The sequence below is a fragment of the Ustilaginoidea virens genome, chromosome 4 (assembly GCF_000687475.1).
Source record: "Ustilaginoidea virens chromosome 4, complete sequence".
Taxonomy (NCBI): domain Eukaryota; kingdom Fungi; phylum Ascomycota; class Sordariomycetes; order Hypocreales; family Clavicipitaceae; genus Ustilaginoidea; species Ustilaginoidea virens.
Genome location: NC_057319.1, coordinates 1,228,724 through 1,244,006, shown reverse-complemented (window position 1 = coordinate 1,244,006; position 15,283 = coordinate 1,228,724). Strand labels below are relative to the sequence as shown.

The 15,283-nt window shown below is 54.7% G+C and overlaps 6 protein-coding genes across 6 annotated transcripts; 3 read left to right on the top strand and 3 right to left on the bottom strand.

The window, feature by feature from the left end:
• Positions 1–642: 642 nt before the first annotated feature.
• UV8b_04870 (uncharacterized protein) lies at positions 643–1,769 on the bottom strand (the record flags this gene model as incomplete). Its single annotated transcript, XM_043142368.1, has 3 exons — positions 643–657; positions 719–1,323; positions 1,397–1,769. 3 exons carry the CDS (start codon positions 1,767–1,769, stop codon positions 643–645), a joined length of 993 nt encoding a protein of 330 aa, XP_042998302.1.
• A 762-nt stretch (positions 1,770–2,531) lies between these two features.
• On the top strand, positions 2,532–4,205 carry UV8b_04869 (uncharacterized protein; the record flags this gene model as incomplete). The annotated part of the gene is made up of 1 exon (XM_043142367.1): positions 2,532–4,205. One exon carries the CDS (start codon positions 2,532–2,534, stop codon positions 4,203–4,205), a length of 1,674 nt encoding a protein of 557 aa, XP_042998301.1.
• Positions 4,206–4,897: 692 nt separating this feature from the next.
• On the top strand, positions 4,898–5,792 carry UV8b_04868 (uncharacterized protein; the record flags this gene model as incomplete). The annotated part of the gene is made up of 2 exons (XM_043142366.1): positions 4,898–5,038; positions 5,124–5,792. The coding sequence occupies 2 exons, from the start codon at positions 4,898–4,900 to the stop codon at positions 5,790–5,792; spliced, it is 810 nt and encodes a 269-aa protein (XP_042998300.1).
• Positions 5,793–6,597: 805 nt separating this feature from the next.
• On the bottom strand, positions 6,598–8,531 carry UV8b_04867 (uncharacterized protein; the record flags this gene model as incomplete). Its single annotated transcript, XM_043142365.1, has 4 exons — positions 6,598–7,092; positions 7,187–7,251; positions 7,312–7,675; positions 7,800–8,531. The coding sequence occupies 4 exons, from the start codon at positions 8,529–8,531 to the stop codon at positions 6,598–6,600; spliced, it is 1,656 nt and encodes a 551-aa protein (XP_042998299.1).
• Positions 8,532–11,111: 2,580 nt separating this feature from the next.
• UV8b_04866 (uncharacterized protein) lies at positions 11,112–12,983 on the top strand (the record flags this gene model as incomplete). Its single annotated transcript, XM_043142364.1, has 4 exons — positions 11,112–11,390; positions 11,540–11,697; positions 11,765–12,296; positions 12,414–12,983. 4 exons carry the CDS (start codon positions 11,112–11,114, stop codon positions 12,981–12,983), a joined length of 1,539 nt encoding a protein of 512 aa, XP_042998298.1.
• Positions 12,984–13,647: 664 nt separating this feature from the next.
• UV8b_04865 (uncharacterized protein) lies at positions 13,648–14,543 on the bottom strand (the record flags this gene model as incomplete). The annotated part of the gene is made up of 2 exons (XM_043142363.1): positions 13,648–14,281; positions 14,422–14,543. The coding sequence occupies 2 exons, from the start codon at positions 14,541–14,543 to the stop codon at positions 13,648–13,650; spliced, it is 756 nt and encodes a 251-aa protein (XP_042998297.1).
• Between the last annotated feature and the right edge of the window lie 740 nt (positions 14,544–15,283).

Below are 15,283 nucleotides of genomic sequence, written 5' to 3'. Positions count from 1 at the left end.
TAAATTTGTGTCTACAAGGATACGTTCTGACCATGCAAACATTTTTTTTGGCTCGCTTTTCCCGCTTGCCAGCTACATACTTGCACACTCATTTATTTATTTGCTTACTCATTCATATATTTCTAATGGCGAGGTTGGATTTCCCGCAAGTGGGCGTTTTAGGTTCTACTGCCTGGACCACTTCCCATTACAGACAATGTCCATGTCCGATGCCAGCGTCTGTGTTATATAAATTGTGACTGGCACGGCAACAGTGGATGTTTCCTTCGTCGTGTTGGCCTAACTCCCTTCCGGGCTATATGTACGCGAGGGAGGAGTGAGGCAGAATAACGTGGATGGCTGATATTGTCAAGGCAGCAGCCTGCCTTGACCTGCGCTACATTATATAGCTTGCGTACGGGCAACCGGCGGCACGGCACTGCAAATCGAAGGCGCTTCCGAGAGGCAGCCCATGCTCGTCCAAACAATGCCGCATCTCCCTAACATCGGAAGAGGATGCTGACAAGCGCAATCAAGTTCAGGGGCTCGACTCTCTCCCGGCCAACTTTTCCCCTCCCCTACACAATATATTCTAGCACTCCGCCATCCAGTGCCCTTGCCAATTTGGAAACCCCGTGATAATGCGTTGACCCTTCTAAGCGTCTACCTGCAAACCCGCTACAGCATGGTCAGTCGATGCGAATAAGCAATAACGTCACAGCCCCAGCGTAGAACCTACCCTTCTTCTTGCCGCAAAATCAGCATAGAACCCGTGCCACAGCTCCCTTTCCCTGCAATCCTCCACACCGTCCCTCACCCAACACCGTGGCTGCATCTCGTCCCGCACCTTGTCCGCTTGCCGGGACTCAACCCAGGGTTTCGGGACGGGCCAGTCCGAAAAGTGCAGGTATCTCGCCTCGTCGAGTACCGCATCAGGATCCCACTTCTCGTGGCGCCCTGACGGCCCGAGGTACCGGGAGTGGTTCGCCGACCGAAACTCGGCAGTCAGCAGAACATAAGGTCTGTGCGGCAGGACCATGGCCTGATCTCCGTAGAGCTTGTTGGCAATCTCCATGTCGTAGGTGCTGCCGCTCGCGTGCGCAATCTCGTCGGCGACGCGCTCAAATTCAAACACGCTCGGCTGGACGAGCATGACTGTAGACGTGAGCATCTGCTTGTCGGGATAGAGCCAGTACGCACGGGGCATGGCCACTGGGCTGGGTGGGAGGAGGAACAGCTCATCCATGGCCTTGAGGACAGTGGCGTCGGAATCCAGGGACAGCACGCGCGAGTAGTCTGTCTGGTTAAAGGCGAGAAGCTTTGTGAAGGAGTCTTCCCATGTGGCTGGGTAGTAGAGGAGCGCATGTTCCTTTGTATCAGTTTGCGCCGGGGAAACCAGAGGGCCTCGAGTGCTTACCATCCGAGCCGGCCCTGTGTTGGATTTGCACAGGCTGCAGGCGGACCTTGTAGTCAACCTGGGCCTTGATCAGGAGTCGTGCATCGTCATCACTGCTTGGAAAGGACTCCGGGTACAGCATCACGCGGTCGGCCCTGCTGCCCAGACGGTCGAGAGTTTCAAACAACATGACCGAGTTGCACAGATAGTCGCTGTTCGTGACGTACTGCACATAAGCAAACTTGGACCAGTCGAGGTCCTTCGAAACTATATTCCAAGCTGGAGCATGGGTTCGAGCTTGACGGGAGTAGAACGCTCCCAGCAGCACAAGTGTGATGAGCGACGAGGCGGCCAGGCAGAACCGCTTCGACGACGGGGTGCCCCAGCGAATCATGTACGCAGCTCAAGTGATTTTCCTACACAAATGCCGCGCTCACCATCCGTAGTCGTGCTTGCATAGAAAAGGTAAACACGAAAGGAAGTAAATGTATATCCGCGAACGGCGAGTTGACAAGCTTTCCAGAGAGCAAGCGGCGCAGGGACAACGAGGTTGTGTAAAGATCCTTGACTCTACACGGGAACGCGGCGAGCTGCGCTGCTATGATAACGATTGATGAACGAACCAACCCGGTTGATTAATGTGTAGAACGTTTGCTTATATAAAGGGAGATAATCCATAAGCCATCGCGCACGGGCAGCATACGATCCCTTGCTCATGGCAAACAACAGAGAAAGGTGTTCTTTGGGATCCCGCACACTCCCCACATCCGTCCCTTCTCACTCATTTGAAACTAAATAAAATATTGTCAGATGTCAGATCAATAAAAGGGGCTTAGACGGGTTGGTTCTATACTGACCCGTCTCCCAGGCCCGGCTGTTTGCGCACAAACTACACGACCTGAGGAAACGAGAGCGAACCCCATCGTAATTTTGTTCTGCAAATTGATTAAAAAAATGCTGCTCAAGACTGGCTGAGCGCTGATCGGGCTGTTTCAAGGGGGATTGGGCCAACATAAATCTCGCGAGTCGCCTTACCGTCTGTCTGTCCGTGGCTGCCTCCCCAGCTTCCTTTAAACAAATGACAAACTTCAAACAACGACTACCCCCCACCCCAACGGTCTGCTTTCAGAGGCAAGACGTTGAATTGAAAAAGACGATGCGTACATGTTTATTGCTTGTACTGGGACTCAGCATCTCGGTTGCCTCGGCGGACAACGGTCGACCCAAGACGGCGACCTGGGCTACCAAGCCAGTGGGCCCTGACGGTCCTTGGAACGCCGTTCGGGTTTCCATAGGAGGCGACTCCCAGCCTCTTATGCTTTTTCCCGGCCGCCTATGGCAGACCATTGTGCCAACGTCGAGCTATTGCTCCAAGAATGCCTCAACGGGTCACTGTACTTCCGGGACGTACCTCAAGGACAAGGCTGTAGCTGACCAGCTGAATGGGATACAGTTCAAGACCGACGTCCAAGACGTAATGGCTGGAGTGCAGATGAAGGGTAAAAACCTCGACACCTATTCCGATACCTGCGATGTGGTCGGCGAAGCGGTACCGAACTGCTCGCTTGCCCTGGTTGACGATCAGATGATGGCATATCCAGGCGGACAGTGGTTTCCTCTTTTTGCCGGCTGTCTCTCCCTAGGAGCTGGCGCTGATAACCAGTCGTACGGCTTGCCGGGCAGAGACTTGATAAATGCGACCATCTTTCCCTGGTATCTTTACCGAAATGGCGCAGTGCCATCTAGTTCGTTCGGTATGCACATCGGCTCGGCGTCCGCGGCATCCCCTATGCAGGGATCTCTCAGCTTTGGCGGCTTTGACAGAAATCGCCTTACCGGAGACGTGCTGACTCTGGCGGGTGAGCCATCAACACCAGTCTTACTCACAGATATAAGCATCAAGGTCGTCAGGGGACCATCGCCGTTTGACCTTTCCGATAAGAAGGCGAATCTCTTGCTAAAGGGAAACTCATCAATGCCAAAGACGGGGATACCCGTGACCCTGGACGGATGCAGCCCCTATCTGACATTGCCCAGGACGACTTGCGAGGGTATTTCGGCCCATCTGCCCGTCACGTACAACGGCTCCTTGGGCTTGTACCTGTGGAACACCAAGGACCCGCGGTACAAAGACATTGTCAACTCGGCCTCGGTTCTCAGCTTCTCATTCATGGGCAGTGACAACACAAAATCAGTGGCCGTTCATGTGCCTTTTCAACATCTCAACCTTACCCTCGAACCTCCACTGGTGGACGAGCCAGTTCCGTATTTTCCCTGCAGCACTGGAGGAACTGGCTCCTACGTGCTCGGCCGAGCCTTCCTGCAGGACGCATTCCTCGCTGGCAATTGGCACAAAGAAACTTGGTGGCTGGGTCAAGCTCCGGGTCCGAACATCCCGGCCAATGCCGACGTCGTCAGTATGCAGCCAGATGACGTCTCTATCCGAGGAAGTGGCAACGACTGGGTGGCGTCTTGGGATCCTATCTGGTCAAGTCTCGCAGCGTCCAATAGCGGCCCTTCCGTACCCCAGGGACAAGGGGCTGAATCGAAATCAGACCTGGGCCTTTCAACAGGAGGCAAGGCAGGAATTAGCATTGGCGCCACTGCTGCAGTTCTCGTCATCCTTGGTGCCTTGTTGATTTGGTGGTGCAAACGCAAACATGGGAAACAAGCCACCCAGGAGCCATGCCAAGAGACATACTTCAGGGAGAAAGAGGGGATGCCAGGTGCCAGCATGTATGAGCCCAAGTGTGTGCCATATACGCCGCAAATACACGAGACTTCCGGCAAACCTGTGCAAATAACGCAGCCGGTGTATGAGTTGTCATAGTGCTACACATGGTTGGCCTGGTATTCAAAGTCGCCTGTCCAGAGACCAACATGTATTATGATGTCCTCTGGCTGCCGTGTAGTTTGGAGGGATATGATAATTCATTTTTTGGTTGGATAGGGACTGTTGCTCTGTTCTCTTCTGCCACCCGCCGTAATTTTCCAGTGCGGACATGCTTTCCGTTTCTTGCGTCACCATATATCACAAGGTTAGTCAAATCGTCGCGAGTTCACGCTAGATTCTGATACTAGGCGAGGGCGAGCTTAACGTGAACGAAAGTTAGAGAGACGAAAGCTCATAAATATCGTAGTCCTCACCAATGCCTCATATGACTTAATCCCCGCGGTTGGTGATGGGAGCAGCCTCCAGTGAATCTGAGCTAACATACAGTGACAGCGGTTTCTTGTTCCAGTCAATGCGAGATGACATGAACACGTTTGTTGACGAATGCACTTCTTCTTTCGACAGTCTACGTACCGTACCATAAGATGAAATCCGTGACGGCCAATGAGATGCGAACTTTCTGCATGATCGCTCCTTCTGTTCCGAGCCAGGGTACCGTCACGTGCACCTCGATGCAATGAGCTCGGTCACACCTGGCGGAAGCGGCCATGCGCTGCTCAATATTCCTCAAGAACAGGCAGGGTTCGAATGTCATGCGCAAGGGGTCTCTCTGAGCCTTGGAAACTGCAATGGACCGACTTATTGCTTCCGTCTTTCCTCCCCGAGAGGCGTCCGAGCAACCAGAGGCGTCATCGACTCCGGGTTCCAGAGTGAGGCTCGCCAAGCAGCTCCGACGAAAGCTGCCCCAAAAGACCAAGGCTGAGAGACACGTAAGATCCCTGCATCTCGACGGCATAAAGTTCTCTATCGACTGTTGACTGCTGACCTGTGCGATGTGCTCGACGAGAAAAACAGCAGAATGCATCACACCCTCCATCTGGACCCAAACCAAGCTCAAAGATAATGGCTGCAGTCCAAATCACCCTTGAACCCAAACTACACTCAGTGCCGTGTGAGCCTCCCACGACGCAGCCTTTCAAATCTCCAGCGCAGGCGTCAGCGAGCTCTCCAAGTCAACTGGCACAGAATTCGTCCGCAAATTCACGGCCCAGACTAAACATAGTCATCGAGCCGTCCCTCTCCCCGGCTGCTTCACCAGGCGCCAACGATGACATCCCAGCACAGCAAGTCGAATACCCCTTCAATCGACTTTCTGATCACCGCTGGGCTGGCAACTCCATCGAGATCCAGGTCGAATGGGAAAACGGCGAGTGCACGTGGGAAAAAGAAGCCATCTTGCACCAAGACGCGCCAGAGGCCCTACTGGGCTACTGGAAGACCATAGGCGGACGGCCTACGAATGAAAAAGACCCCGACCTATTCGACATCCACGCCATTCGAAAGCACAGCAGGAACGGGAAGAGCCTTCTCGTTGAATGGGTAGGTTATGGACCCGAAGATGCAACGTGGGTGCCGCAAGCAGTCCTCCAAGAGACTGCCCCTGATGCAGTGGTTGAGTACTGGAAATCGGTCAAGGCGGCGAAACGCGTGAGAAAACGACACCGACGTGGCAGTAGGAATTGACGCAGTGATTACCATACCCGTTTTATGATTGCTTTTCATTTTGACATGCCGAGAGATACTATCCTAAAGGTGGGATGGCTGTATGGTAATACTGCGTCTTTTACTTTGCTCCCTTTGTTTCCCTGTATATTTTTATGCCTGACTACCTGTGGAACGATGGGCTTCTTCTCCATGTCATGGGCAATGAGGGCTGATGATGTATGTTTCCTAGCTTTTGTAGATATATACCTACCTTACCACATGTATGTAGCGATCAAAGGGGATGGCCCTACTGGCCACCTGTGCAAGAGATACTGATATCCCTTTCGTACCGTTATAGACCCTGCCTGCCGCTGAAATATCACTTACTACTGACCACTGGTGATGACACTCTGGGAGAAGGAGCAGTAGTATGTACGCCTAGGTGATGCTGGAGAGGAAGAAAGGATCAGCAAGGCCTACCTTGGCACTTCTTTAGCACGCATCGGTCTTGATGTGAAACGTGCCAGGCAACAATGCCATCAGTATCAACCTGAAACTAGGTACATTCAGTTCGTCATCGATGCAAGGCAGCTATATCGTCACAAGCGTGCTTGCGAAAAGTCTGCAACAATATTGCGTTTATCCAGCAGAGCCAACGAGCCTGACTGGCACCGGGAACCAGCTGGGACCGCCTGTTACGGAGTTTCAGCCTGGAAAGGAACACTTCATACTTGTGGCAATAGCAGATGCAAATCAAGGTTGACGAAATACCGCCAACATGTTTCACCTGTGACCCTGCCTATTAAAAAAAACTAAAAAAAAACTCTAAGCATCTCCAATACGCTCATGGGTGGGCTTGGGCCTCAGCCAGCAAATCATATTCTCCAAACCTCCTTGCGGGAACGCGTCTCTCGAACAAAATGTCCAGCTCCTCGTACGTCCGGCCCCGGCTCTCGGGCAATCGATAGTAGCACCACACCAAGCACACGGCGCTGATGGCGCCAAACAGAAAGCCCGCCTTGCCGCCCCAGTTGGCCTCGTTGGAATTGAGCATGTAGGGCATGGCGACGGTGAAGACGATGCTCGCGGCGGCCTGCACGGCCGTGGCGACCGCAATGGTGCGCTCACGCAGCCGCGTGGCGGAAATCTCGGAGATGACGACGAAGCAGATGGGCCCCACGGTCATTTGGTACACGAAGGTCCAGACGTCCATGAGGGATGCCATGGCCCAGACGGCGCCGTTGCTGTCGCTGGGTATGCTGAGGAAGCCGATGGCGAAGAGGAGCGCCGTCATGGCCACCATGCCCGCGGTGTAGATTGTGCGACGGCCCAGGTTGAACTGCCGCTGTAAATGCTCCGAACTCTGATTGCAGGGGAGGGAAAGTAATAGCAAAGAAAGACCAAAAAAAAAAAAAAAAAGAAAACACACGTACGTAGTTCATCAAAGGCCAGGACAAGACCGTTCCGGTGAACCCGAGGGCCGTGTTTCCGACTCCCACTTTGGCAGGTTGAGCAAAGGCACGCTTGGGTCAGGACAATGGGAAACGGGAAAACGTACTGCTAAACGCATCAGAAGGCTGCAGCCCGGCCCGCTCGAAAAAGTAGTTTGCGTAGCCGATGAGGGGATTGCCCGCGATGACTTGGATGAGGTACACCATGACGGAAATCTCGGTGCGGACCAGGCTGACGCCCTGGAAGCAGTCCCGGTAGGTGGTTTCGGTGGCATACTCGCGCTCGAGCAGGTCGGTCTGCTCGATGCCGAGGAGGATCTTGTCGACGTCGGGGCGGTTTTCCTTGGACGTGAGCTGCAGCAAGGCCTTGCGGGCGTCGTCCCGTTTCCCCCGGCGGACAAGCCAGTAGGGGCTCTCGGGGGCAAACGGGAGTCCAGCCAGCAGGACCACTGGCCAGACCCATTGAATTGCCTGTGGTTATCATACGTAGACGTAAGCCTTCATATTGTCAAGAGAGGGTCTGGTGGAAAGTCAACAGCCGGGGACCCTTGTGGAGAAAAAAAACAAAGGCAAAGGCGAAACGAAACAAACGGACAAATGGAATCCTGTACGCCCACTCGTCCAACCGGGTCTCCACGCCGGCCGCACACCCCTGCGCAATAAACTGGCCTATGACGAAGGCGAGATTGACGCAGGTGGTCAGGAATCCTCTCAAGATGAGGGGACAGACCTCCGACGCGTAGGTCGGGGCTATGACGACGTAGAAGCCGTAGGCGAGACCGCCCAGGATCTCGCCCACGCACAGCATCTCGATGGAGGTGGCGAAGAACTGGACGAAGACGAAGCAGATGGACCACGCGCAGCACAGCCCGAGAGTCCGTCGGCGGCCCAGGTAATGCAGTGGATAGCTGCTGGCCAGGGCGCCGAGCACCTGGCCGATGGGGTTGCCCATGCCCAGGCCGGTCTGCCAAGGCGCGGCAACTTCGTAATGATGGCCGAGCCAGTCGCCATACTTGGCCTGGAAGGCCGGCAGGGCGTAAAAGGACGTGATGATCTGGGCGTCGAAGCCGGCCATGACGACGGCGATGCAGAAGAACATGGCCCAGAAGGTGGCCTGCGGGTACAGCTTGATGGCCTCCCAGAAGCCGAGCTGGTGCTCGGCCTCGGTGATGTCGCGCGTTTGGTCGAGCCCCAGGGCGCGAGACGGGCCGGGGCCGGGGCCGGGGCCGGGGCCGGCTTCGCTGGGGCCGCTGCGTGCATCGTCCGCCTCGCAAGCCCCGGCGGCGTCTTTGGGCGACTCGGACGTCTGCAGGGTTTCTGCTGCCATGTTGACGTTGGCAGGCCGCGGTTTTCTACTGCGTGGCAAGCGGAGCCACGGTTGACGCTTGTAGTGGCTGGGTGCAGGCTGGGTGCAGTCTGTGGGGGGGGGGGGGGGGGGGGGGGCGAGGTTTCAAGGTGCGGGATGAGGAAGCTGAAGCATGGTTGACAACTGCTAGCTATGCTTGGGATGAAGCAGTCAGTCAAGCAGTTCTCTCTCTGCCAGGGTTAGCTGTACTGGCCGACGCGCAGGGGCAGAAGTGCGAAAGTGAAGCGGACTGAAGACTTCAATGTTGCAAGATCAACCAAGCAGGAAATCTCGATTTGTCGCAGACGGGCAGTGGCCGTCGTGTCATGTCATGCCATGTCATGCCTGCGGGGGAGGCAGTTCACGCACGGAGTTGTAATCGGGTCTGGGTGCGTTGCGCTAGATTCCCGAGCTCTGGACAAGCGCAATCCGTGCGTGGATAATGCCAATGTCATGTCATGCATGTATGTCACTGTCCCCTGTATCAATGTTTGGGAGGCTTGCTCACCACTTTGCTCCTGGGGTCCTGTTGGGCCAAGTTTCTTTCTCTCCTTTCAGCCCTCCCTTGGCTCTCTTTTCCCTTCTTTCCCTTCTTTTCCTTCTTTTCCTTCTTTGTGCCCGTTTTCTTCCTTCCTCCACGGGCCAGATTTACGGAAATCTTGCGGTACCTTGTCATCTCACCACTTGCTCAACGTGCCTTGATCGGTCGGGTCAGGTACGCGTACGACACGACGTTGGGTTGTGGTTTCAAAAGTTCTCAAGGCTTGGGCACTTGCATGCGGCAGTTGTCCGCAATTTATTATTGCCCGGATCCCTGAAAGCGGGCTGCCCAAGGATTTATTATCACAGTATAAACTCGCATTAGCAGCCCCGGCTCGTAGGGGCAAGGCGAGCGCAAATCTAGGATCCCGTCATGTACCTCAAGCTACCTCCTCCATGTCCGTAGCTGCGTACTCGTCTCGTTCTTTTCAGCTTCCTCATCAATAAGAAACTGCCGATCCTCTCTGCTGGGCACATCCGGGAATGGCAAGGATGTGAAAGACGGCTGAATCGACAGCTGGCTGGGTTTTTGACCAACGCAATAAATCACAGCACAACATTTGTCAGAGGGGCCTGGCGTGAAATATAGCTACAAACACACAAGGACATCCCATCTTCCATCCAGGAGACACGCCCGTCGTTTATGAAATAGAATGTCACCACTGGTCCTTGGGACCACAGACGAACTGGTTGACCAACGTCGCGTCGCGGTGCAACCATCGACGCTCGTGTACTCTGTCTGCGTGGAGGGAGAAAAATGTCATGCCGTGGTTCAAAGGCTTCATTGAAAATCGGCGTGACTCGCCAAAGGCGAGCTGGCATACGTTGGATTGTTACCCTCCTCACTCATATCCTCGGGCCAAAAGCTTGAGTTTCCATCCCTAATAAACCCAAAGAGGTTGCAGGTAGGTTCAATGGTACCCAAGGTTCCCGCATGTCCTGCGGTCAGTCGTCGGAAAAAGACTTTTTTTGAGCCTGGAAAGCTTTGAACAGCAGATCTGCTTTTTTCTTGCCGGGACAACACTCGGGACAACACTCGGGTCAAAGATGGTGGTGACGTGCAGAATTCCACGTAGGGAGCGTCTGGCAAACTGTCAATCATCAATTTCCCTCCAGCGATCGGACTTGTACCATCCATGGCCGAGTTATGTAGGTACATGTAACCTACCTTACGGAGTACGTGGTATGCAGTTCCGCGTTTCCATCTGCGCCCAAAGAGTCCGGTTTGCTCTGGGTTGCAATGGCGGCTGCTCTGGTCAGCCAAGTCTCGTTGAAAATGCCAGGGATTGATTCCTGGCTTGCAACATAAATACATGCTCGTACATACACAAGGTAGGTGTACCTTATGTAAGATATGTGGCCATGTCATTTTCCCCCGCCTCTGGCCGCATTGCATTGAGTTCTTCCCAGCCGCCAGGCCTAATCGAGACGTTGGGCCCCCCAGGGTGCGTCCGTCCCGGGGTGCGTCCAGGGGATCAATGGTTCTGTCTGTTCAGGTTTCTCAGAAGGGCCCCAGGCAGCCTTGAGCTCACGCACATGTTGTACTCGCTACCGCACCGCCAATTACCTCCTACATTAGGTACCCAAATCCTGGACCCAGGTTGGGCTAAACTTCTTGCCGCGCCTTTCTCCTCATGCCTTGTTCCCCCCAGCTAGAAACAAACCGACGCAATCGCCTTGTCGGGTTTCTCCAGTCCAAAGACCGCCCGGAAGCCAAATAGTACTGCACACCCATCACGCCTTTCACCCACGTTTGGGCGCGTTTCGGCATCAACAAACAGACAAGACGACGCCAGGGGGACGCGGCATTGCCAGCGGGCTGGTACATACATAGGCACATGTAGCTTGCCTGAGCACCGTCGAACAAGTTCAGCAACGAACGTCTCGTCATTTCTTTCCCCTTTCCCTCCCTCCTCTGCCCCGGGGACAAAGCAGAAACTCAGATCCTCCCGAGACCTTGCTTTGATCTCCCACGCCCCCTCCCCTCCCCCCTTTTCCCCCCTCGAGGCCATTTTCGACACCATGGCTGATCCATTCGCGCCGCGCTCGATGAAGCGCAAGAATGTCAAAGGTCTCGCCCTGACACCTGCGGCCCCCCGCCCCCCACCAACTGCGGAGAGCTGGGTCGGCGCTGACGGCGGCAAGGATGACAGTAAGGATGAGCAGCTGGAAATCGGCATCGAGTACAAGCTGGATCTCGGGCCGGAAGATCTCCAGATTTTGAAGGAGCTCGGCTCTGGAAATGGAGGTACAGTTAGCAAAGTCAAGCATCTCAGCACCGGTACCATCATGGCCCGCAAGGTTAGTAGTCGACCACAAAGCCCGCTGCTTGCAAGCCGTCTCTCTCTTTCTCTCTCTTTCTCTCTCTCTCTCTCTCTCTCTCTCTCTCTCTCTATATATATATATATATCCGTTGTGTAAAGTGCCAGTTGGCTAATTGTACATGCAAGATCATCCACGTCGAAGCCAAAAAGGAAATGCGAAAGCGCATCGTTCGGGAGCTTCAGATTATGCACGGATGCCACTCCGACTACATTGTCAACTTTTACGGTGCTTTTCTCAACGGCAATAACGACGTGATTATGTGCATGGAGTATATGGATGTCGGGTAAGAGATGCGGTCCCCTGGTGACAACGAGGAAGCACCTCTGATGACGTATGCTCGGCTTCTGCAGATCACTGGACCGCGTTTCGAGAGTCTTTGGTCCTGTACGAGTCGACGTCCTCGGGAAAATCGCCGAAGCCACACTTGGGGGCTTGACGTATCTTTACTCGAAACACCACATCATGCATCGAGACATCAAACCTTCGAATATCCTCGTCAACTCCCGAGGATCCATCAAGCTCTGCGATTTTGGCGTGTCTGGCGAGCTGATCAACTCGATTGCAGACACGTTTGTTGGCACTTCCACATACATGGCCCCCGAGCGCATTCAGGGCGAGAAATACACTGTCAAATCCGATGTGTGGAGTTTTGGCTTGACAATCATGGAGCTAGCCATTGGCAAGTTCCCGTTCAGCTCCAGCGAACAGTTCTCTGACGAAGACTGTGCTCCAGCGGGCATTCTGGACCTCCTGCAACAAATTGTGCACGAGCCTGCTCCAAGACTCCCCAAGAGCGACGCCTTCCCCAGCATTTTGGAAGACATGATTCAAAAGTGCTTGTACAAGCAACCAGACCAACGCCCTACACCACAAGAGCTCTTTGTAGGTTGAAGCCTTGCTCTTCTTTTTTTTTTTTTCCTTGTTTTTTTTTTCCCCGTCACGACACATTTTGGCTGACTTTCTTTTTCTTCTTCTTCTTCATTTCCTTCTTTTTGCCAGGACCGCGAGCCGTTTGTTCAAGCCGCCAAACGAACCCCAGTTGATTTGAGAGAGTGGGCTGTAGGTTTGATGGAAAAGGACAATCGCAAGTCACACCTCGCTTCTCAGCTGTCTCCGGCGACGCAGGACCTTCTTCGATTAAGCGATGCGCCAACGTGCTCGGCTCAGTCTGTTGAAGATCGCACTGTTCACACGCCGACATCTGGTGAGATTATCATCGCCGGTGCTGGCATTACCTCACCCCGCGATCATCACAATCGGTCTCCAAGCCGGAACGGGAACGGTATCGGACGCCCCGCTGTGGCAATTCATCATCCTGGAATGGGCTCTAGAATGGCGACAACAAACTCGATACCGCAAGCTTCATACTACACCGAATCGTCGGGACAAGGACCGGCCAGCGCGAGTGCCGTAACCTTTAGCCTTCCGGTTCGACTTGGTCCTCAGGGGAACAACTCATTGCCACCACCGCTAGCACGGCGACAGACGCCAGACGACTTTCGCAGGGAAAACCGCCGGCAAGCCAACTTTGGTCTGCCTGCCAACCCGAGCCCCAGTTATGGGTTATAGATGCAACATGTGAAGAAGAAACACCAACCAAGCCGCATGACGAGGGGTCAAGCGTGCCTTTTCTTTTCTTTTTTTCTTTCTTTTTTTTTTTTTTTAATATCCATTACATTTCTGGACGCTGTAGAAAACTCTGGGAGCCAAACAGCGTAGCATCACTCGGCGCATTGATTTTCCCTCGAGAATACGTTCACCAGTCGACTTGTCCCCCTCCCACGACCACCTCCCAGGCCGCGAGGCCCAAATCAAAAGACGAGAAAAATGAAACACCAGCAATACAGTCAATGTCACCTTGCTTCCTTTCATCTACGCTCATAAACCAGCGCAAGTGGTTAGCATCTAGTTTTCTTTTTCTCCCACAACCCACTGCATGTGGGTATTACTCGATTTTCGGACGCAAACAAGAGTTTTGTGGTCTTTTTTTTTTTTTTTTTCATCTTTCTTGTTCTCTTTATATCTAGTTAGGTTTGATTTTTCTTTTTTCTCTACTTGAATTATTTTGGTCGCATTGAGGGTAGGATAGCACAACTGGACAATGAGGGGATTCTTCCGCCGACCGCAGGTCCGCATCAAGACACCACATCTGTAGTCTCCGCGTGACTTTGTAGGCGTGTCGAGAGACGTCTCGACACGTTTGGTTCGCAGAGTTGCTCCCGCGCGCCCCAAGCTACAGCCCTGCACTCGTAGTCTCCGAGGCCAAGTCTGTCTCGGCCGCCGACGCCGCGCTCTTGTCCACAGCCCTCCCCCGGAATCCCTCGTCCAGAATGCCAACCAGCTCGTCCAGCCGCTCAATCACCAAGTCGGTATACTCGTGGCTCGCCAACCAGCCATTCGCGTCGTTTACCAGCAGGACCGTCGCCGCGCCGGCCCCCCTCCCGGCAGCCATGTCGTCGATGGAATCCCCCACCATGATCAGCCCGCTTGCGTTGCTCAACCCCCACTGCTCGGCGATGTGCAGTATTCCAGCGGGATCGGGCTTCGGCGGCGTAAACTCCCTCGTGACGACGGGGTGGAACGCCGACCCGGCCAGGAACTTGTCGAGCAGGTGCCGCACGGGGACGTCGAAGTTGCGCGTGCAAATGGCCTTGCGGATCGTCCGCGAGTTGAGGTAGTCCATCAGGGCGGCGAGCCCCGGCTGCGGGGTCTGCGACACCATGGCCCGGCGCTCGATGGAGCGGACGGTCTCCCTTGCGGCGGCCTGCTCGGTCGCGGGGAGCGACTCGATGTGGCCGAGGATGTCGACGCTCTTGGGTATGCCGAGGGCCGCGCGCATGTCGACAAACATGTGGTTTTGGGGCTCGCTGCGCCGCGTCAGACGTGCAGAAGGGGGGGGGGGGGGGGGGGTCGGTCTATGGCTCGCTCAACCGAGCGATTTCCCCGAGCATCGCAAAGGGAAATCAGGAGCTGGTGCGTGGGCGGGGTGCGCGCTGCTGTTGCTTACCACAACGTGCCGTCCATGTCAAACACGATGCCCTGCAGTCTGGGGGCCGTGGACGCCGCAGCTCCGGCCTTCAAGGGGGCAAACCGCCTCGCCGAAGTCATTGTCGACATGAGCCGGTGCATTTGGCGCCAGCGGCGGAGGATGGTGGGAAACGGGCTTTCCCGAGGTGGTGTATTTTGCCGTCGGGCGCTTTCTTGGTTCGACGAGTTGCTCCACTGCAGACTATTATGAGGGAGGGACTACGGCCGGGACACACTGGCAAGCCAAGGGGGCGAAGGGGGCTGATGTGCAAGTTGGATTGGCATCTTGAGCAAGTGAGCAGGTGAGCAGGGAGCGTCTGTCGTCGAATTCTACCAGACCGCTGCTGGGGCTGGGAGCTGTCCTATGGTGTCTGGTCGCGACTGCACCGAATTTGAGGATGGGGTGCCAGTGGGAACAGAGGATGGGCGATGGAAGGAAGGCGCCTTCCGACACGACATGAAGCATTCAAGAAGACGCATGTTGGCAGGGAGTGGCCTTGAAAACCTGGGGGGACTATGATATTCCAATTCCACCAAACCATCATCAAGACCAGATTCATCTGTCGCTGCGGGTTTCGAAATTGAGGCAGCTTTTGCTCCGATAGGGCCTTGGGAGGGGGGGGGTGGGGACGACGAGGCTTGCCTTTGGATTATGTAAGAGTCCCTGGGCCGGAACATGTTAACTCCGCACACCCCCCTGCAAACACGCGACGAGGCTAGAGCTACCAATCAGCTCCAAAAAATCGCAGGCACCGAGGAATAAGGAATTCACAGCACCACCTCTTCCGTCTCCTTGGCAAGCCTCAAGGTGGCCAAGCTTATCCATCTTCTGTCAGTTTTGC